The sequence below is a fragment of the Rhinatrema bivittatum genome, chromosome 3 (assembly GCF_901001135.1).
Source record: "Rhinatrema bivittatum chromosome 3, aRhiBiv1.1, whole genome shotgun sequence".
NCBI lineage: Eukaryota > Metazoa > Chordata > Amphibia > Gymnophiona > Rhinatrematidae > Rhinatrema > Rhinatrema bivittatum.
The window spans coordinates 431,476,650-431,498,981 of NC_042617.1; the positions used below are offsets into that span (position 1 = coordinate 431,476,650).

The following is a 22,332-nucleotide window of genomic DNA, read 5'->3' on the forward strand; positions in this document are numbered from 1 at the left end:
CTTCAAGACGCATGCTCCATGATATATATAATGGGATTCCACAGCGGTGTTACACACAGCATGGGAGAGACAAGAAACTGAGTTCTTTAATTTGGAGGTCATAGCTACTTCATTTTGAATGTTTGCCTAGTGGATAACTCAAGTAAGTAAAAATTTGACATTGGATTTATAGATAATTTGAGATCTTAATTTTATTTTTCAAAACCTATATTTTTCAAATATTTGAATTCAAAGGGCTTGTTCATTTACACTAACAAATATCATACTCTCTTATAGCCAGTGTTAATTTTTCAATTTCCCTGAGAAAGCCATTTCTAATGGTGAAACGAAGGCATTCAGTTGGGTATACTAAATTGTCCATTCAATATTGAGCTGCAATATTACAAATATAAGTGGCATTTTCAGCCCAGATATTGATTTGAAAAGAGGGGTGAAATATTGATGGTCTCTTACTATTGTAGTACTTATTTAATATTATATATTCATTTTTTCTCACATATGATTTATTTGATATTATTTATATAAGGTTTTTTTGAAACATTTTCTGTTTGGTTTTATTTGCCAGTACTGATTACAGAGGCTTAAGGCCTTTTGGTACTGAGTGTAACAGATCTCCAAGTTTACTTGCTATTCTTTTTTTTAGTAAGTTATGAACTGTTGTTTTCCCCATATTTTATATGGCTTTATCTTCTCTATAAATTTGTTTGGTAACCTTATGTTACTATATAGTGCTATCTTTCGTAAAAAAAAAAGGTGCTGGAACTCACATGCAGGATGCATTCTTTTTTTTAAGGACCACATGACAAATCATGCAGGTGGAGGAAAAATTTTCCAGTGCTCAATACCAGCAAAAACTCTCTGAAGAAAATCATGTATAAATAGATATAAATATTGATAGATGATGTTTGTACGTTTGCACAGTGCTGTTTATTAGGGGTGTGCATTCGTTTTGAACTTAAATGTAAAACGCAACCTTTTTTTTTTTAACTTAAAAAAGTGATGAGGCGAAAACGATCGGATTTCCAACTTATTCAACATAGCTATGTTGAATAAGTTGGAAATCGCGATTGTTGATCCTAAATAAAAATTTAAACCCCTCACCCTCCTTAATCCCCCCCCCCAAGACTTACCAAAATCTCCCTGGTGGTACAGCAGGGAGTCAGGACGCCATTTCTGAACTCCTTTGCAAGGAGCACGTGACGTCGGCGTCACGTCGGAGTGACGCGGCGTCACGTGATTCCCCGCGCGATCGCTCCGGGGGACCCTCGTTGCACCCAAAAGGAACTTTTGGCCAGCTTGGGGGGGGGGGCCTCCTGACGCCGACGTCACGTGCTCCTCGCAAAGGAGTTCAGAAATGGCGTCCTGACTCCCTGCTGTACCACCAGGGAGTTTTGGTAAGTCTTGGGGGGGGGGGGGGGATTAAGGAGGGTGAGGGGTTTAAATTTTTATTTCCACGTATGGACATAGACTCAACTTATGGAATTCTCCATATGTCCATATTGACCGCAAATGGGACCCCCTTTCAACTTATGGACTTATGAACATAAACTTTTGCTCTGCACATCCCTACTGTTTATGTTGTGTAGGGTTAAATAGTAGTAGTGTTTTATTTACACCTAACTATAACCAGTGGGTTTCAAGTCTTATGTCTCATGCTTGAAAAAAAATCTTTAAATGGAAGATATTAAATATGAATTCTGCTACATACTATACTTTTAGTCTCTTGCAAATGATATTTTAGTTACATTACATTTAAATGTCAGGCAAAAGTAGGGCACAATGTATGAATTTTCTTGCACAGTTCTGAAATGGTATATTTTTGTGCAAAGATTTAATTGCCTACAATTTCAGTAGCTGAGAAGAATATGCAGAAAATGAGTAAAAGCTAAAACTTATGTAAAAAGTTTTGAGGGAGCAAAAATATTAAATTTAGGAAAAAAAGTTCTATACATTTTGGGGGAGGTTGCTCATGATTTTACTTGCATTAATTTTTTTCTGTGGAGCTGCTTTCTTTGTTTCCACTCAAAAGTCTTTTATAGGTCACCTCTCAGTTCAATTACCTATCAAAGCATTTCTATCAGGCATATGAGGGCTTAAATACAAGCTAGCATGCCTTTATGTAAAGATAAAACATCTGCTCCTATAGACTGACATGCTGCTGAACTCCCTAGCAGCTTGTTGCCAAATACTTCTCAAATGGAGACTCGCTGACCATGTGTTGGCTCTCGGGCTCTACTGATCATATCCTGGTACCTCTTGGAGTATGAAGTCATTTAATGATGATCCTCTAAGATAGGAGAGGTTGTGAATTGACCTGAAGTTACCCAGCTTCTTATTAAGCAATAAGCATGCCCACCAAAGATGACTGTATCATGAGGTATAAGGTTTAAGAAGGAAATGGTCCTGTAATATGTCCGATAGAATCCCAGAGGACAATTTGGCCCCAGTCAGACCAGTATAGTGATAGGAGAAACATGCATTGGGTACCATGGTTGAGACTAGAGGGCCCATACATGAAGTCAACCTTAAAAATGGATAGCAGAGCAGCTGCCACCTCCTTTTTAGGGATATGTAGACAAGTTAGTCTCCATTTGTTCTCAACGAACTGGAGTGGGAGCCCTACCTGAGAGTGAGCTGCTACTTGGAACTTTAGCTGAGCCACTCGACAACCCTTTTATTTATTTATTTTATTTATTTATAACTTTTCTATACCGACATTCAAGTGAATATCACATCGGTTTACAATGAACAGGGGTAAGCAATTACTTTAGGACATAAGAAATAAGAAATTACATGTAATGAAAGGGAGCTAGAACTGAGGGGAGAAAGGGCTGGAGTAGCAAAGTCAGGTGCATGCGAGGTAAGGTAACAAAACAGAATGTTAACACTTGTTTATGCTAAAAATTAAAAATAACTTTTCTGGGTCATCTGTTGGCAGAACAATTAACTGTGCAAGATATATACAGATCTACTTATTTCAGTGCCTGTGCACTGATATTTTGAACCTTCAGCATGTGTTCACAGTGGCAGGATTAATCCTTGTCTGGATGGAGGTAATGGTGGGTTCCTGAAAAGGGTGGCATTGACCTTGCTTCCTGCTGCAGTTGGTGTCTGCTGCACTGCTTCATCTTACTGCTGGGATGACTCCTGCTGTAAGTGCTGCTATTTGCTCCTTAAGTTGAGATGCCTGGATGACCAGTTGCTCCAGTGTTGACTGGGTTGCATGTGTTTCCACAATCCCAGACCTAGAAGGGAGCTTGATGCTAGGGTCCACTAATAGTCATGGAGCCTGATGATGTTTCGCCTCTAATAACCATGACCAGGCTGTGACCAGGTATGTGGCTGGTGCCATCTGGCTCAGGGTTATGGCAGCTCACAGCCTTTAGTGACTGCCACCAGTCTCCCTGTCCTTTGGGCAGGGAGTGAAAATAATGGAGCAGATAATATGATGGTTGGTTCTTATTATTATGATTTTTAGATGAGTGAGATACCGTTGAAAAAATTCAGGGCAGTGAGGAATAACGCTATGAGGTGGAGATTATAAAATTTGTAAGTTCTTCACATTATACATAATAGTATAATTATTATGATATATTTGACTGGGATAAATGATAAAAATTAATTATTTTATTGTAGTTGATCTGAAAAAGAATCTGTGGAGGAGTTGTAGTATTCATACGATATGAATTGAGTAGGAGACGCCGTGGAGAGTGATTCGGGTATGTAAGAAATTTTGTAGAGAGAGTGAATATTTGTGAGAACTATTGGGATACATGTGGATGTTAATGGTTAATATTGTAAAGAAAATAATTATATATATATATATTCATAGGAATCAGACGGACACCGATATATAAGAAGTTGAAAATTTGGAGTAACGGGTGATGCTTACATTCAATTGAAATAGAATACGTGACAAGATTTGAAAGTCACGGATAAGTGGGGAATTTTTACATCTGGCTGGAAGAGTAAGATTAGAAAGAATTGGAGAAGATAATCCCCTGAAGAAGCCTTGATTGGCGAAATGAGGTTCCTTGTTGGGAGGTGGTTGTATGTGAAAAAATATAAAAAAAGATTTGAAAGTATGGATATGTATTAAGAAAAGCTGATACCCATGGTGTGACTAGGAGGAGTTAATTATAAAGGAAAATAGGGTTATGGTGCAATAAGTATAGCGGGGAGGTGTTTTAATATGTGTTTTGTGATGTTAACAGGATGAATGTGGATGGATGAATGTGTGAATTTTAAAAGATAAGGGGTATTTATTGTAATGTAATAGGATTGTTAATGCACTTTATTGGTGTCCAGAATTTGTATTATATTTTTGATTATGATTATGAATTGAGAGAGTGAAGAAGTTGGTGTAATAGTTGAAATGAATAAAGAATATATATGTTAACCTGTACGTTGTAATTGTATACTGTAACTGTATGCTGTAAATAACATTAATTGTATCTTTATGTGTTGATATTGTATGTTTTAAGTATAAGGGTACAGAATAACCCTGTGTGATTGATAACTTGGGGCATCCATACCATTTGGTCTGTTGGGACAGGGGCAGTGTAATGACTGCATGATCTTTCTTTCCTGCTGCCATTCCTCAGGAATGGCCTTTGGTACTCTAGTCCATCCTCCCTAGGTTGGGCAATTGCATTGAAAAGACCCTGCCCCAGCTGAATTACTACCTGTCTTCTTGGTCGGCCTGGGGCCATGGAAGCCTGCTTTACCTTTTACTTGTGAGCCCCTTGCCCTGCTTTATTTCCTTACATTGCTAGCCAGTATGCATGGTAACTCAGTGCTGTGTTCCCACACTGCTAGAGCATGCTTAGCAAGATCAACAACTCTGTGGGATGTGGCTGCTATCCTCATAAAACATACGAGGCTGGTGCCTCCAATTTGGACCAATGGGGTATTTTGGTAACTGTTGGTATTCCCCAAGGCCACAAACTTTGAAACAGAGCAGCTCCATGTTCTCCTGGAGATGGTAGGTGGTGGGACTTTCCGACTTACCTTCTTCATTTACAGGCTGGCAGCACAGACAGGACAGAGGAAAAAGAAAACCACAAGGGGTCTGCTGATTCATTTCTTCTTCTCTTTATTTTTGTGTCCAGATTGATAGGAAATCAGCCTGCAGCCGGTGGAGATCACAGTACTGGAAACAATGCTGTTAGTCTCTTCAGTATTGGCCCTTAAAGTGTAAAGAGTATTTTGTTTTTTAGGGGTGGGGTTTGCCAGCACACCAAATTGACCACAAAACAGTCCAATGAGCAGAGAGCTCCAGTGCCATCCACAGTGCTGCTGGGCTTCACAACTCTGATCCTTCCAGGGTTGGGGATTTTATATTTTGAGTTGTTCATCCAGTTCAGTAGCAGCTTGCCAGCCCTGGGAGGAAAGAGAAAGAGACTGGAACACTCATTGTCCACGTCCCTTATCCTTCCCCGGCTCCCTGCTCCTCCCAGGACCTTCAACAAATGGGGTTACAGCCCCACATGCAGGGGGATGGCACCAAGAAGACTTGGGTTTGCCACTATAAGATTCCAACCCAGAAGAGAAAACCCAAATGTTGCCATGTCTCTGAGGGATGGCCCATACAGTCTGATGACATTGGCACAATACATTGGCATGATACATTCCTACCCCCACAGGTAGCACCCTGTTAAATGTGGCGCCAGTAAATGCTGCTCTCCACTCATTCTCTACTACTTACAAGATTTACTAGAATCAGCAAATGCTAATACTTTGTTTTGAGTGGTGATAAAAATACATACATTATGTTGTATTATGTATTATGTTGTATTATGTATTATGTTGTGGTATTATGTATTATGTTGTATTTTGTATTATGTTGTAGTAAGTATATAATCTACTGCTGTGTTTCAACTTAAATATTACATGGTACTGTAGCTTAACATACCTTCTTTTTTCTTTAGCTATCATCTAACCTGTAAACTATCTTGCATTTCTCTGTGAAATATATTAGAGATGTGAATCGTTTTTGAACGATTAAAATTATCATCAGATAATTTTAAAATCGTCCTAAATCGTCAGAGTGCACGATACAATACAAATGCCCCCGATTTATCGTCATAAATCGTCCTAAATCGTTAAATAGGGCACGGGAATTATTTGGGGGAGGGCGGGAAAACCGGCACACCAAAACAACCCCTAAACCCACCCCGACCCTTTAAAACCAATTCCTTACCCTCCCCCATCCTCCCGAACCCCCCCAAAATGTTAAATTACCTGGTGGTCCAATGGGTGGGGTCCCGGCGTGATCTCCCGCTCTCGGGCCATCAGCGCCATTTTGGCTGCCACTAATTAAAATAGCACCGATGGCCCGATAAAAAAAAACCCCACCCGACCCTTTAAATCGACCCACCTTAGCCTCCCCCACCCTCCCAACCCCCCCAAAACCTTTTAACATTACCTGGTGGTCCAGGGAGGCCTCGGGGGACGATTTCCCGTCCCAGGCATCAGCTGCGCTAAAAAAAAAATGGCGCCGATGCCCCTTTGCCCTTACCATGTGACAGGGTATCCATGCCATTGGCCTGCCCCTGTCACATGGTAGGAGCACTGGATGGCCGGCGCCATCTTTAAAGATGGCGCCGGCCATCTTTACTCATCAGCCCCTATTATAGAGTATAGTATAATAGGGGCTGATGAGTAAAGATGGCCGACGACATCTTTAAAGATGGCGCCGGCCATCCAGTGCTCCTATCATGTGACAGGGGCCGGCCAATGGCACGGATACCCTGTCACATGGTAAGGGCAAAGGGGCATCGGCGCCATTTTATTTTAGCACAGCTGATGCCTGGGAACGGGAAATCGTCCCCCGAGGCCCCCCTGGACCACCAGGTAATGTTAAAAGGTTTTGGGGGGGTCGATTTAAAGGGTCGGGTGGGGTTTTTTTTAGCGGCGCGGGCCTCTCTATCTAAAAAAAAAATTAGCGATGTGAATTGGAATCGGAAACGATTCCAATTCACATATCTTAACGATCAGATTCCCCCCCCCCCAGCCAAACCTGATCGTTAAGACGATCTGGCACACGATTCACATCTCTAAAATATGTGCAGTAGGACACAAAATATTTAGCAAGTAAAAAAAAAAAAAGCCAAAAAAACAGGAATGTTTATTTGTAATAATCAACAGGTGTCTCATATTTTGTCTGGTGCCTTTTTAGAATTTAAGAGATGTAGTTTTTCAATTAACAGGTGCATCTACTCCGAAATGCTGGGAATGAAGTTACAATCACTGTTCAGTACCTCAGGGAAGCTCCATCATTCCTGAAGCTACCATTAGGTAAGATTAAAAAAAAAAAAAAGCAGTCATGAATATCTAGCGCACTTCTTTTGCCATCTATAATAGTTCAAGAAAATAAAGAAAATCAGAAATATTTCAAAGTCTATAACTGTAAAATATGGACATTCATAGTGCATTCATTTGCCCCCACTCTCCTCCTTGCATGAACTTCCCACAACTCCTCAACCAACCAACCATTTAAAATGAATAAGGAATTCAAACTAAATCAAGTGGATTTGATTTGGATTTTGAATCTTAGAAAACAAATACAAACAAGCTCCTCCCTGTACCGTGGGAGGCAGATAGTATTTTCCTTGTTAGGCACAGTAAACACCACCAGACTATGCTGTGCTACCAAATATGGAGAATATATCACTGACCTGCCTCCTAGATCTCAGTCTCTCGCTATCTTGATTTCCTCCTTCTGCTTCTGTATGGCTTCATGCACTACTTCAGTCTCTTCTTTCCCTCCATGTGCACTCTTGGTGTGTCCTTTCCAGTCAGGACAGGTGCAAGGATGTTAACAGCCGAATTTTAAAATGGCCATGCGCACAAATATTGGCACTTACGCGTGTGGCCGGGCCCTGCACGCGCCACATGCATTTTCAAAAAGACCTGGTCTAGTTTGTAACTGCCTATACACACACAAGTGCTGGGCCTAGAAAAAGGGGTGGGCCAGGGGACATTGGAGGGGCAGGACGGGGCAAGATGGAGGCCGTCCGAGATAGCGGCCATTAGCCACCGTCCAGGGGGAAGCGCGTGCCGGCAGTCAGCCGGCACATACAAGCTGCTTCTGCTCCAGGGGAGCAGTAAGTAGTAAAATAAAAAATTTGCAGGTAGACAGGTAGGAGTTAGGGGTCAAGGTGGAGAGGGGAAAGGGAAGGAAGGTTAGGCAGGGGGGTAGGGAAATTCCCTCCCAGTCCGCTCCTTAATGGAGCGGACTGGGAGGGAACGGGGGAAAGCCCGAATGCGTCGCCGTGCGTAACTTCCTAAAATTTCCCCCCCCTGTGCGCACCGCCCGGAAAGCGCACACACATGTTATAAAATCTGCGTGTCCATGTGCATGTGCTGGAAACTGCGTGCACCTTTTAAAATCTATCCCTAAGTTTCTAACCGAATCTTAAAGTTTTCACCCTCCCTCCTGCCCCTTCATGGCCCTCTCTGGACACACAATTAAAATGTATGTATTTAACAGATTTTACATGAAAAAGGACATTCAAAGTACAAACTTGTAAGGAAAATATATCACTTACAGCAATATGCATATTATATTTATATAATCTGCTGTGGTACCAACCGGAAAACCCTATAAAAAAGACACTTAGAACCCATACTGAAATAAGCCTATTGTAATTCCTGCTGCCCTCAGAAACCACAAATAATTAAAATTTGCAATATTGTAAACCTCTTATACAAAAACAGCACTAAATGCCAGCACTGAAGCAGTAACAACGCTATCTATAAAATGCAACACTCTCACTCACACTCATGATCTCTCTCCATGCTCTGTCAATCAGGCTGGGCCTCTCCTTTGATGTTTGGCATACCAGTGAGATGGGATCCATCCACCGATGGCCTCGCTGGGTCTCTCCTGATTTTTGAGACACCAGCAAGATGACAAGGGCCAGTGAAAGAGTGTTACGTGCCATAGGTAAACCATATAGCTTGTCCCCCCCCACACACCGGGCACATTCCCTGCCCCCTCACTGGTTACATCGAGCACAAACATACACAATTCAAAAATTGCATTTATAATAGATTTTACATGAAAAAGAACAAAGTAAAATCTTTTGAGGTAAAAATATTACTTGCAACAAAATGTATATTATATTTACATGAATTGCTGTAGTGCCAACCAAAAAATTATGGGCCGGATTTTAAATGCCCTGCGCGCGCCGGCGTGCCTATTTTGCATAGGCCGCCAGCGCGCGCACAGCCCAGGGACGTGCGTAAGTCCCAGAGCTTCGTAAAAGGGGCGGGGGAGGGGGCATGTCTGGGGCGTGTCCAGGGGTCAGGGGTGGTTCGGGACAGGACCAGGGGCGTGGTCGAGGCCTCCGGACCAGCCCCCGGGTCGGGTGATGGCGCGCCAGCAGCCCGCTTTCAGCAGGCATAAATCTGCCAACAAAAGGTAGAGGGGGTTAGATAGGGCCAGGGGGGTGGGTTAGGTAGGGGAAGGTGTGGGGGGTGCAAAGAAAGTTCCCTCCGAGGCCGCTCCGATTTCAGAGCGGCCTCTGAGGGAACAGGCAGCACACGCCAAGCTCGGCGCGTGCAGGTTGCACAAATGTGCACCCCCTTGCGCACGCCAACCCCGGATTTTATAAGATACGCGCGGCTACACGCGTATCTTATAAAATCCAGCGTACTTTTGTTCGCGCCTGGTGCGTGAACAAAAGTACGCGCTCACTCAAAATTATAAAATCTACCCCTATGTAAAGAAGAAATTGGAACCCATATTGTATTAGGCCTAGAGTAACACATGCTGAGTGTGGACTTGTCCCATACAAAGACAAAAGTCAATGGAATAATAATTACAATATAGTAAACTTCCCATACCAAAAGAGCACTAAATGCCAGCACTCAAACAGTAATAGCCCTAAAACACCAATACTTCCTATTGGCCAAACAGAACAAGCCAGGCTGCTATAGGCTCCTACACAGAAACAACACATTAGCATGTGGATAAAGGTGAACCCGTAGATGTAGTGTATTTGGATTTTTAGAAGGCGTTTGACAAAGTCCCTCATGAGAGGCTTCTACGAAAATTAAAAAGTCATGGGATAGGAGGCGATGTCCTTTCATGCATTCCAAACTGGTTAAAAGACAGGAAACAGAGAGTAGGATTAAATGGTCAATTTTCTCAGTGGAAAAGGGTAAACAGTTGAGTGCCTCAGGGATCTGTACTTGGACCGGTGCTTTTCAATATATATAGAAATGATCTAGAAAGGATCTAGAAAGGATCTAGAAAGGAATACGACGAGTGAGGTTATCAAATTTGCGGATGATACAAAATTATCCAGATTAGTTAAATCACAAGGAGACTGTGATACATTACAGAAGGACCTTGCAAGACTGGAAGATTGGGCATCCAAATGGCAGATGAAATTTAATGTGGACAAGTGCAAGGTGTTCCATATAGGGAAAAATAACCCTTGCTGTAATTACACGATGTTAGGTTCCATATTAGGAGCTACCACCCAGGAAAAAGATCTAGGCATCATAGTGGATAATACTTTAAAATCGTCGGCTCGGTGTGCTGCAGCAGTCAAAAAAGCGAATAGTATGTTAGGAATTATTAGGAAGGGAATGGTTAATGGAACGGAAAATGTCATAATGCCTCTATATCGCTCCATGGTGAGACCGCACCTTGAATACTGTGTACAATTCTGGTCACCGCATCTCGAAAAAGATATAGTTGCAATGGAGAAGGTACAGAGAAGGGCAACCAAAATGATAAAGGGGATGGAACAGCTCCCCTTTGAGGAAAGGCTGAAGAGGTTAGGGCTGTTTAGCTTGGAGAAGAGACGGCTGAGGGGGGATATGATAGAGGTCTTTAAGATCATGAGAGGTCTTGAACGAGTAGATGTGAATCGATTATTTAGTCTTTAGGATAATAGAAGGACTAGGAGGCAATCAATGAGGTTAGTAAGTAGCACAATGAAAACTAACCAGCAAAAATTATTTTTCATTCAATGCGCAATTAAACTCTGTAATTTGTTGCCAGGGAGTGTAGCTGGTTTCAAAAAGGTTTTGGATAAGTTTTTAGAGGAGAAGTCCATTAACTGCTATTAGTCAAGTTTACTTAGGGAATAGCCACTGCTTTTAATTGCATCAGTAGCATGAGATCTTCTTAGTATTTGGGTAATTGCCATGTTCTTGTGGCCTGGTTTTGGCCTTTGTTGGACACAGGATGCTGGGCTTGATGTACCCTTGGTCTGACCCAGCCTGGCAATTTCTTATGTTCTTATGTTCTTAAAATACCTCATCTCATTCACATATGTAGAACACAGACAGACCCTCACCAAATACAGAATAAAGAGACCATAAAATATAAATAAAAATGTGCAGACAAAAAAGTGAACTGGAAACTGCAAGAAGGCAGACTCTGTATACAGTGCAACAATGGAAAAATAGAAACATCACCATTCCTCATAAAACATCAAATAATAAAATCAGGAAATATAAATCATTAATCATAATAGCAAAATTATCCCAATAAAACAAATATTTTAAAACATCTGACAAATAGAATAATGTCCAAAAATTAAAAACTCAAACAAATTACCAGTAGAGTATTTCAATACAGCAGACACATCAAATTACATCCAATAATTACAATTAATAGGAATAAAACTAATTACCCTCTCTTCATACCTGGGAACATCTGATTTCCAAATGCCCTGAGAATGTCATGGATTAACAGTGGCTGTGGCAGTGTTGTTGTACACAACCTTCTCCTCTCTCTCTCTGACATGCTTTTCACACACATACTTTCAATCACAAACACATTTTCTCTCTCCGCACTTGCTTTCAGTCACACACACACACATATATGCTGTCACACACACACACACACACACATGTTCACTCCACACATGCTCTCAATCACACACAAACGCTTTGACACACACACACAAGATCTCTCTGCTAATACTTTGAATCACAAACACTCATATGCTCTCTCCACACATGCTTTGAATCACAAACACACACATGCTCTCAATCACACTCACACTCACATACTTATACACACACACATTCTTTCAATCCCATGCACACATACATACACACATGCTCTCTCCACCATGCTTTCAATCACACACACATGTTCTTTCACTCATATTCCCCTTCCAATCACATGTGGCAGAAACAGCAGTCTCTTCCTCCTTCATCCCCCATTCATTGCTCTCTCACTCCAGGCCTCTCCCCATGTCTTCTGCTGAGGGTGAGATGGGATTCACCCCCTGGCCCTCTTGGACCTCTCTCTCTTCAGCCATGGGTGAGATAAGCTCTACCTGTGCCTTCCAAAGTCTTTCTCCGCCTCATGTTCACCACAGGCAGGATGGGCTCTACCTATGGACTCTCTCTATCCAGCCAGCACAGAGGTTTATGTTGATGGTTTTGGATCTCTCTAAGGATTGGTGCTTTAGGCGACTGCCTAGTTTGCCTAATGGAAGCACTGACCCTGTTTGTGACAGCCCTGCTGGGTCTATCTTCTTTTTCAGGCCACCAGCAGAATGGGGACTGCTGAGGCCCCACAAAGCCTCTCTTCTTTTTTGGGCCACTGGCAGGATAGGGTACACCTCTGACTCCACTGGGCCTCTTTTATTTGGCCTCCGCTAGCCAGGCGCTCACTCTAGCAATTTTGCCATCCCTTCTGACAGCTGCAAAACGTATGGAAGGAGAAGCTCACAGCATGGGAGCATGAAACCCCCTGCAGTTGCATGAGTCACATGTTTAATTTGAAAGACTTGGCATATTTGCATGTATTCTTAGTTGCAGGGATCATCATGAGCCCACGTCATTCACGACTGATGCCAGACATGGTAGAAAAGTTGGTGTTTCTCAAAATAAACCTCCTATTGATTTTCCTGAAATTTCCATTCAAAGGGCAGGAAGATTGAAAATACAGCTCCAGAGAATCAGTGCCTGTAGTATTGGTCTTCAGCATCTCGATGGGTTTTTGCCAAATGTCTTCCTTGTCACTGTTACTGCACTGTTATTTCAGCTCCTCATGCTCTGACTCTCTCTTGGTTCTGTGTTTTGCTGTTTCTTCGTATGACTCTTGGGTCCCAGCCTCCCATCTTGCTTCTCTTTTGTTTATACTAGGGGTTTTCCCCCAAAAAATAAATTGTAAAAAAAAAAATTATAAGTTTTTCCTCCCATTCTACCTCTTTCCTGGTTGTGCATCTCACAGTTTTGTAGTACCTTTTAGGATAGTGCTTCTCAATCCAGTCCTTAGGATACACCTAACCAATCAGGTTTTCAGAATATCCAAAATAAATATTCAAGAGATAGATTTGCATGTATTGCCCTAATTGTATGCAAATGTACCTCATGTATATTCATTGTGGATATCCTGAAAATCTGACAAACTAGTTGTGTGCCAAGGACTGGACTGAAAACCCTTGCCCTATGCAGGGCCGGTTCAAGGGTATTAGGCGCCCTAGGCGAAACGTCAGCTATGCCGCCCCCCCCCGCCTCCACACACAATTAACTTACATTGTGCATTAATGAAAATAACGAAGTCTGTATTTATAACAGAACACTTATTTGACATTTTTATGCCATGTAAACCATTGAGATGATTTGTCTTATTGACGGTATAGAAACTCTTTATAAATAAATAAATAAAAATAAATAAAATAAACATAAACCAAAGCTATACTTGTTGCTCAAACAAAAAAAGCAGACACATCACATAATAATAAATAATTAAAATGGCAGTCAATCAAGAAAAAAAAACTTAAAAAGCCATCTTTACTTACCCCCTCCAGCAGCTCTCTTACTCCTCTTCCATGCAGGCTGTAGTACACACCAGAAGCAGCAGTAGTGGCTAAGCTCTATACTCATGGTCCTCTTCCTTAGGGCCCATGTCTCTCACACACACACCATATCAGTCATGCCCCCATGACCAGTTTCTGTCTCTCACACACCAATCACCTCCCAAACTGTCTTTGACAAACACACCAGTCACATTCCTGAACAGTTTCTCTCATGCCATACACACACAGGCTTCCCACGCCCGTGTTCCACTTACATATATGGGCTTCTCACTCTCATAATCACTTTCTCTTTCTCACACACACTCACCAGTCTCTCACTCCCATGCTTGTTCTCTCCACATGCACAGGCTTCTCATTCCCATAATCACTTTCTCTTTCTCACACACATACCCAGAGTTCTCACTTCCATGCTTTTTCTCTCTTTCACACACACACACACACACATCAGTCACATCCCTGACTGTCTCACACTCTCACACATCAGTCATCTCTCTGAGCAGTCACTTTCATTGTCTCTCACCTATACACATACATCAGCTCTCTGACCAGTTTCTCTCAATCACACACACATGCTCTCGATCAAATACATTCTCTCACTTACACACAGGCTCTCAATCACACACAGGCTAGCTGGCTGCTTCTCTCTCTTTCTCTCACTCACTTCCCCCCCCCCCCCCCGAGAACAAATGGTAGCTGCCGCAGCCTCCTCCAGCCCCCACAGGCCAAGAAGGAAGAATCCCATCGGCCGCAGGAGGCTCGTGCTGCTGACTCCTTTCCCGATTACCGGCTGCTTCAATAGCTCAGGGGCCGATGCTGCTGTCGCCGCTATTTTTTTCATGCGGCAAGGCTCTTTCTCCTTCCCGCCAGTGGCGTAGCCAGAATTGATTTTTTGGGTGGGCACAAGGTTAACATGGGTGGGCTGTAGGCATGCAGGTCTACTAGTTGTTTTTTTACTGATAAATAATGCCAAATTATGCAGCATAGCATTCACATCTACGCCTAAGTATGAGGTTTACTTAATGATACAAACATAATTCACGGTGATTTGTGGTACTTTAGCCTTCTTATTATTACGATTTTATACACGGCTCCTACCTGTCCATAAATTTTGAGAGAGTGGTTGTGTTGCTTATATTTAAATTGCTAACATCTCAAAATATAGATATATATTTTTACCTTTGTTGTCTGATCTTTGTATTTTTCTAATCAGTTGGTCCTGGTCTCTTTTTCCCATTTTTTCCCTTATAGCTCATTTCCTAATTCCTTTTCAGTGTCTTTCTTCTATTACTGTCTTCTTCCCTTCCACACACACACACATACACACACACACACATACACGCTTTCTCTCACAGACTCCCTCTCACACACTCAAGCTGTCACTCTCATATGCTCTCCCCCCCCCCCCCCCAATCATCCATACATATACACATTTAAGGTACTATTCTCACCCACACATACACACATTCAATCACCCATTCTTATCCACATATTCAAGCTTCCATTCTCACCCACCCACACAAACCCAGGCTCTCATTCTCACCCATATATACACACATTCAAGCTCCCATTCTCACCCACCCACAAACCCAGGCTCCCATTCTCAACCACACATACACACATTCGAGCTCCCATTCACCCACATATTCAAGCTTCCATTCTCACCCGCATACACACCCAGGCTCCAGTTTTCACCCACACACACTCCCATTCTCATCCACACATACACATTCAAGCACGTGCACAGCTTCCGCTTTCTCCCCCAGAGCAGGAAGATCAGCTGCCTCTCCTGCTGCCACCGGACTCCTGCTATCTTCGGGCGTCGGGCCGTACTGCCCGCCGAACTTCCTGTCGGGGGGGGGGGGGGAGCGGAAGCGCAGCACACAACGTCCGCTTCCTCCCTCCCCCCCCCAAGCAGGAAGATCGGCGGGCAGTACGGCCCCGAAGATAGCAGGAGAACGGGTGGCAGCAGGAGAGGCAGCTGATCTTCCTGCTTTGGGGGAGAAAGCGGAAGCTGTGCGCGGCGCTTCCGCTCCCCCAAACAGGAAGTTCGGCGGGCCGTTTGGTCCGAAGATAGCAGGAGAACGGGTAGCAGCAGGAGAGGCAGCTGATCTTCCTGCATTGGGGGGAGGAAGCGGAAGCTGCGCGCGGCGCTTCCGCTCCCCCCCCCCGAACAGGAAGACCGGTTGGCCATACGGCCGCAGCAGCGCTTCCCCATGTGTGCCGTGATGGCGCGCGAGGCGTGGGTTCTCTTGTTCGCTGTCGCAGGGATGGGATCCCGCGACAGCCTTGCAGTTCCGGTGCCAGTTGGGTGGGCCTGGGTCTAAGTTGGATGGGCACCTGCCCACCCAGGCCCACCCTTGGCTACGCCACTGCTTCCCACGCATCACTTCCTGTTCCGGGTCGGGGGGGGCGGGAAGAAGAAAAGGGCAAGCCGCAGATGCAACAGCTTTTTTTTTTTTTTGCAACCGCGGGGCAGGGGCGGGCTGCCGGCAGCGGCTCTTTTATTTTTATCGGGGGGGGCGGCGGCTTAAAGCAGCTCTTTTATTTTTACCGGGGCAGGCTACGGCTCTCTTAATTTTACCGGGGCAGTGCCGCCCCCGGGAAGCTGGCGCCCTAGGCAACCGCCTAGTTCGCCTAGTGCTTCTGCCGGCCCTGGCCCTATGACCCCGGCGTCCGTGGTCCAGCTTGGGCGCTGCCTCCCGCCATGCTGTCCAGCTGCCTTAGGGCATGCGTGCCGCGCGGCCCTGCTTCAAATACTTTCTTTGGCGCGAACCTCAGGGGCGTCCCCCTGTAATGACGTCATGCATCCCGGATACAAAAAGCCTACACTACTGCTAGCTAATCGAGTTAGCAAGGGTCAGGTATTCGTACTGGTGAACTCTTTACGGATGGGATTCGCTCTCCGTACCTAGCTACTCTGCCTCTCCATTATTGGACTTACTCTATTTGGGGTACCTGCTCCTCGGGGACCTCTTTCTTCTCTTTCAGGTCGCTGTCTGGAACCGGTACTGGCTCCTTGAGGGCCCATGTTCCCGGACTCACTGCCTGGACTTCACTTCTGCCTGGAAGATACCGCTGCCTACACCATCAGTGAGTTACCATCTACTTCTCTCAGAGCTGTTCCCTGGAACCAGGTACTCGCTCCTCGAGGGCCTGCTTTATTTCAGCTCCTGTGATTCTACCGAGAGAAACCGCTGTGTGAGTACTCAACCAATGAGGCTCTATTCCAGAACCCTGCATATACTTCATTGTACTCACTATCTCAGTTTCTCTTCACTTCAGCACAGCCATTGAGGGATCACTGTTCCAGAGCCCTGAGGGACTACAAGCCCAGCCGGGCTTCATCTCTGCTCACTACTGCCACCTCTGGTGGCTCCTCAATACTGTTAATAAAAGATCTATCTGCGTTGTGTGTCCTAAGCTGAGCCTGACCTGTGGCCCCTCACAGGACTCCCCCCCCCCCATGGGCGGGGTCAGCAGCCACAGTGTCCAAGGGTCCACCTAAAACCTTACAAACAATAACACTATAACTGGCTGTTTTGTACCCCTGATGATGTTTTGGGGACTTCCTGCTACTGTTTGTGCTTCTTTGACTCTCTATTAGTGCTTTGGGGTTTTTTCCTGCCATTTTGGTACTTTGTTCCCCCTTCATAGAAACAAATAGCAACATAGAACTGTCAGCAAAAAAGGACCAAATGTTTCATTCAGTCTGTCCAGCAAGATTATGGTAGCATCAGCTGCCCCATATAGGTCTTCCCCATAATGGTAACATCAGGAGGTGGCATCTGCCACCTTCTGAAGTTACCCCCATACTTAGTTTCACACACCATCAAAGTCAGGGCCCTTGTTGGTTGCTGTCTGAATTCAATTCCCCATTATCACTTATCATTGAAGCACCGAGCAATGTTGGAGTGACATCAGAAGTATAAGACTTATTAGTTAAGGGTAGTAACAGCCGCAGAAGCAAGTTCCCCCCATGCTTATTTATTTTCCCAGACCGTAAAAGCCAATGACCTTGTTAGTTGCTATCTGAAACTAATTCCTCTTTATCTCTTTTCCCCCTGCCATTAAAGCAGAGAGCAATAATGTGATGCATCAAGAGTATGAAGGCTTATTGGTTAAGGGTAGTAACCTCCACACCAGCAAGTTACCTCCATGTGCACTTTTCCTTATCTTCATCCTCTAGCCTTTAGGGATCCACAGTGTTTATCCCATGCCCCTTTGAAATCTTTCACTGTTTTTATCTTCACCACCTCCTCCAGAAGGGCATTCCTGGCATCCACAACCCTTTCCATGAAGAAATATTTCCTGATGTTGGTTCTGAGTTGTCCTCCCTGGAGTTTCATTTCATGACCCCTAGTTCTACTGATTTCTTTCCAATGGAGAAGAAATGATTAAAGGTTTTAATGATTGTGCATCATTAAAATCTTTCAGGTATCTGAAGGTCTGAATCACATCTCCCCTGCACCTCCTCTCTTCCAGGGTTTACATATTTAGGTACTTCAAATTCTCCTCATAAGTCATTTGATGGAGACCTGCCCCCCCTATTTTTGTCACCCGTCTCTGGACCACCTCCATCCTGTCTCTGTCCCTTTTGAGATATGGTCTCCAAAGCTGAACACAATACTCCAGGTAAGGCCTCATCAATGACCTGTACAAGGGGACTATCACTTCCTTTTTCTTACTGGCTTTCCTCTCTCTATGTAGCCCAGCATTATTCTGGCTTTAGAAATCACCTTGTCACATTGTGTCACCATCTTCAGATCGCTAGACACTATCACCTCGAGGTCCCTCTCTTGCTCTGTACACAACAAACCTTCACCCCCAACGCATACAGCTCTTTTGGATTACTACACCCTAGATGCATGACTCTGCACTTCTTGGCATTGAATCCCAGCTGCCATATCTTTGAACACCATTCAAGCTTCCTTAAATCCTGTCTCATTCTCTCTACTCTTTCTGGCGTGTCCACTCTGTTGCAGTTCTTTATCATCTGCAAAAAGACAAACTTTACTTTCTATCCCTTCCACAATGTCGTTCCCAAAGATATTGAATAGGACCAGTCCCAACACCAATCCTTGTGGCACTTCACTCAACATCATTATCTCTTCAGAGTAGGTTCCATGTACAATCACACACTGTCTTCTATCCATCAACCAGTTTGTAATCAGGCCACCACCTTGGTATTCACTCCCAAGCTTCTCATTTTATTTACAAGCCTCCTATGCGGGACTGTATCAAAAGCTTTGCTGAAATTCAAGTAGATCACATTTAGTGCTCTTCCTTGATCCAATTCCTCAGTCATCCAATCAAAAAACTCTATCAGATTTGTCTGCCAGGACCTTCTGGTGAATCCATGCTGCCTCGGGTCCAGCTATCCTCATGACTGTAGATAGATCACTATTCTTTCCTTCATCAGCATTTCCATTACTTTTCCCACTGCCAAGGTGAAGCTAACTGGCCTGTAGTTTCCAGCCTCCTCTCTGCTCCCACTTTTGTGAAGTGGGACCACCCCAGTCTTCTCCAATCAGCACCACTCCTGTTTCCAGTGGACCCACTAGCACATCTATGAGCTTGCTCAGTTTCCTGGGATGAACCCCATCAGGCCCCATGACTTTGTCCACTTTCAGTTTTCCTAGCTTTTCTCATGCATTCTCTTCAGCAAACGGAGTTTCATCTACTCCACCCCCCTCCATTTTCTTGTTGACTAGTGACGGTCTTTCTACAGGGATCTTCTTTTTAGTGAACACCAAACTGAAGTATTTGTTTACTGTTTCCACCATTACTTCATCTATCTTCACACATTAATCCTTTTCACCTTCCAATTTCACTTCAGTCCTTTCTCTGATGTATCTGAAAAATGTTTTGTCACCTTGCTTTACTCTTTGGCAATCCTCTCTTCTGCCTGACTTTTTGCTTTCTTGATTAATTTCTTTACCTCCCTCAGTTTCACCATAAGAACATAAGATCATAAGAACAACATGAGAACATGCCATACTGGGTCAGACCAAGGGTCCATCAAGCCCAGCATCTTGTTTCCAATAGTGGCCAATCCAGGCCATAAGAACCTGGCAAGTACCCAAAAACTGAGTCTATTCCATGTTACCGTTGCTAGTAATAGCAGTGGCTATTTTTTAAGTCAACTTAATTAATAGCAGGTAATGGACTTCTCCAAGAACATCCAATCCTTTTTTAAACACAGTTATACTAACTGTAATAACCACATTCTCTGGCAACAAATTCCAGAGTTTAATTGTGCGTTGAGTGAAAAAGAACTTTCTCTGATTAGTTTTAAATGTGCCACATGCTAACTTCATGGAATGCCCCCTAGTCTTTCTATTATCTGAAAAAGTAAATAACTGATTCACATCTACCTGTTCTAGACCTCTCATGATTTTAAACACCTCTATCATATCCCCCCTCAGCCATCTTTTCTCCAAGCTGAAAAGTCCTAACCTCTTTAGTCTTTCCTCATAGGGGAGCTGTTCCATTCCCCTTATCATTTTCATCGCCCTTCTCTGTACTTTCTCCATTGTAATTATATCTTTTTTGAGATGTGGTGACCAGAATTGTACACAGTATTCAAGGTTGGTCTCACCATGGAGCGATACAGAGGCATTATGACATTTTCCAGATAGTCTTCCTTGTGTTCCTCTTTTTGGGATCCTTTCTATATCTTGAAATCTGGTCTTTTTGCTTTTATTTTATCAGTGACCTCCTTTGAGATCCAGATAGGTTTCTTATTTCATTTGCTTTTGTTTACTTTTCTAACAGATGAGTTGCTCTTTTAGTTTGGCCCACTGTTGTTCCACTACTCTTTTTCCCAGTCTTCTAATTCTCCCTCCAGGAACTTCCCAATTTCAACAAAGTCTGTATTTTTGAACTTCAAAACTCATGTCTTCATTTGACCTCTCCATATCCTTTTTGTGATAACAAACCATACCGTTTGATGATCAATGGTGCTGAGGTGGGTACCCACCTGGACATTTGAGTCATTATCTCCATTAGTGAGCACTAAGTTGAATATAACTCCCTCCCTCGTGGGTTCTATTGCCATTTGTTTGAACAGAGCCCCTTTCAGGGCATCCACTAACTCTTTACTTCTGTTAGATTCTGCAGATGGGATTCTCCAGTCTATGTCCAGTAGATTAAAATCTCCAAAAATCAACACTTCTCCCTTCTGCCCCACCTTTTGGATGTCTTCAACCAGATCTATGTCTAGTTCTTCTGTGTGAGTCAGAGGCCTCTAAACCACTCCAGTAAAAATGGATGCCCCATTATCATTTTTTAGGATGAGCCATAATGCTTCTTCTTTACCCCACCTTCCTTTCAGTTCAGTTGCTTGGATATTGTTTTTGACATAAAGAGCTACTCCTCTCCCTTTTCTGTCCTCTCTGTCCTTCCTTTTCAAGTTTTAGCTCATTATGGCTGTATCCCAATCATGAGAATCCGTGAACAATGTCTCCAAGACAGCAACAATGTCCAAGTCCTCCTCCACCATTAGGACTTGCAGGTCTGAGATTTTATTGCCTAGACTATGAGCATTTGTGCTCATAGCTTTCCAGCTTCTCTTGTTTCATGTTACTGCTTTCTTTGTGACTTATTCAGCTGACTTGTATCCCCTTCACCCAACTTCCTTGTATTTGTATTTGGGGAGGTGACATTCTAATTTCCTTCTGCTACCCCCATCATCTAGTTTAAATGCCTTATGGCTTAGAATTAATTTATCTCTTAGGATCTTTTTTCCTGTCTCAGACAGATCTAAGCCATCTTTGACATAGAACCATTCATGGCCACAGTCTCAAATATATCCAAAACTTTATACCTTACACCAAGTTTTGAGAGCCATGCATTGAAGTTATTTATATATCTTAGCCTCTCTTTTCCCTTTCCATCAATAAGTAACACTTCTGAAAAGGCAATAGTCTTCACCATGTGACTAATCTGTTTTTCCAGAGACTGGAAATTTCTCTGTACCACTTGGATGCTGTTTTTAGCAAGGTTGATAATATCAATTTCCGAATCCTTGCTTTCTTCTTTGAATGCATTGACTATTTGAGTAGCTTTTCTACTGGCCAATATTCCTGGAAGTTTTTTAACTGTAGTGTTTCCCTCGAAAAGAGTTCTCAAATTAGTGCCTCTGATGACTGAGTCACCCAGCACAGTGAGCTTTTTCTTATGGTTATTGATTGTATTATGGAATTTCTGCATGTATTGGGTGTCTTCTTTCTTTTCAGATACCACTTTGATCTCTATCACATGAGCTTCTTCATTATCTGATACAGAGAAGGCATATTGGACTTGTGTCACTTGAGAGATTGTGTGTCTCCACATCACAGGTCTTAGTCTACCAGAGCCCACTGTAATCCATTTGTTCTTGGGTTCCTGTATGTTCTGTGTAAGTGTGTGTGTGTGAGGGTGGGGGGGCATGTGAGCTGCACAATTGTGAAGAATGAGTGTCTCACTGTCTCCTGAGCTCACAGTAAGCCACCTTTTTTCTGGGCTTTCAAATTTTTTGTGGTAACGGGAA

At 43.4% G+C, this 22,332-nt stretch overlaps 1 protein-coding gene across 1 annotated transcript in view; it reads left to right on the forward strand.

Moving 5' to 3' along the window:
• The window catches only part of SNTG2 (syntrophin gamma 2), a 690,678-nt gene that overhangs the window by 263,490 nt on the left and 404,856 nt on the right, over positions 1–22,332 (forward strand). The window contains exon 7 of the mRNA XM_029596873.1: positions 7,212–7,299. Within this exon, the coding sequence (XP_029452733.1) occupies positions 7,212–7,299 (88 nt within the window). The remainder of the gene's footprint in view (positions 1–7,211; positions 7,300–22,332) is intronic.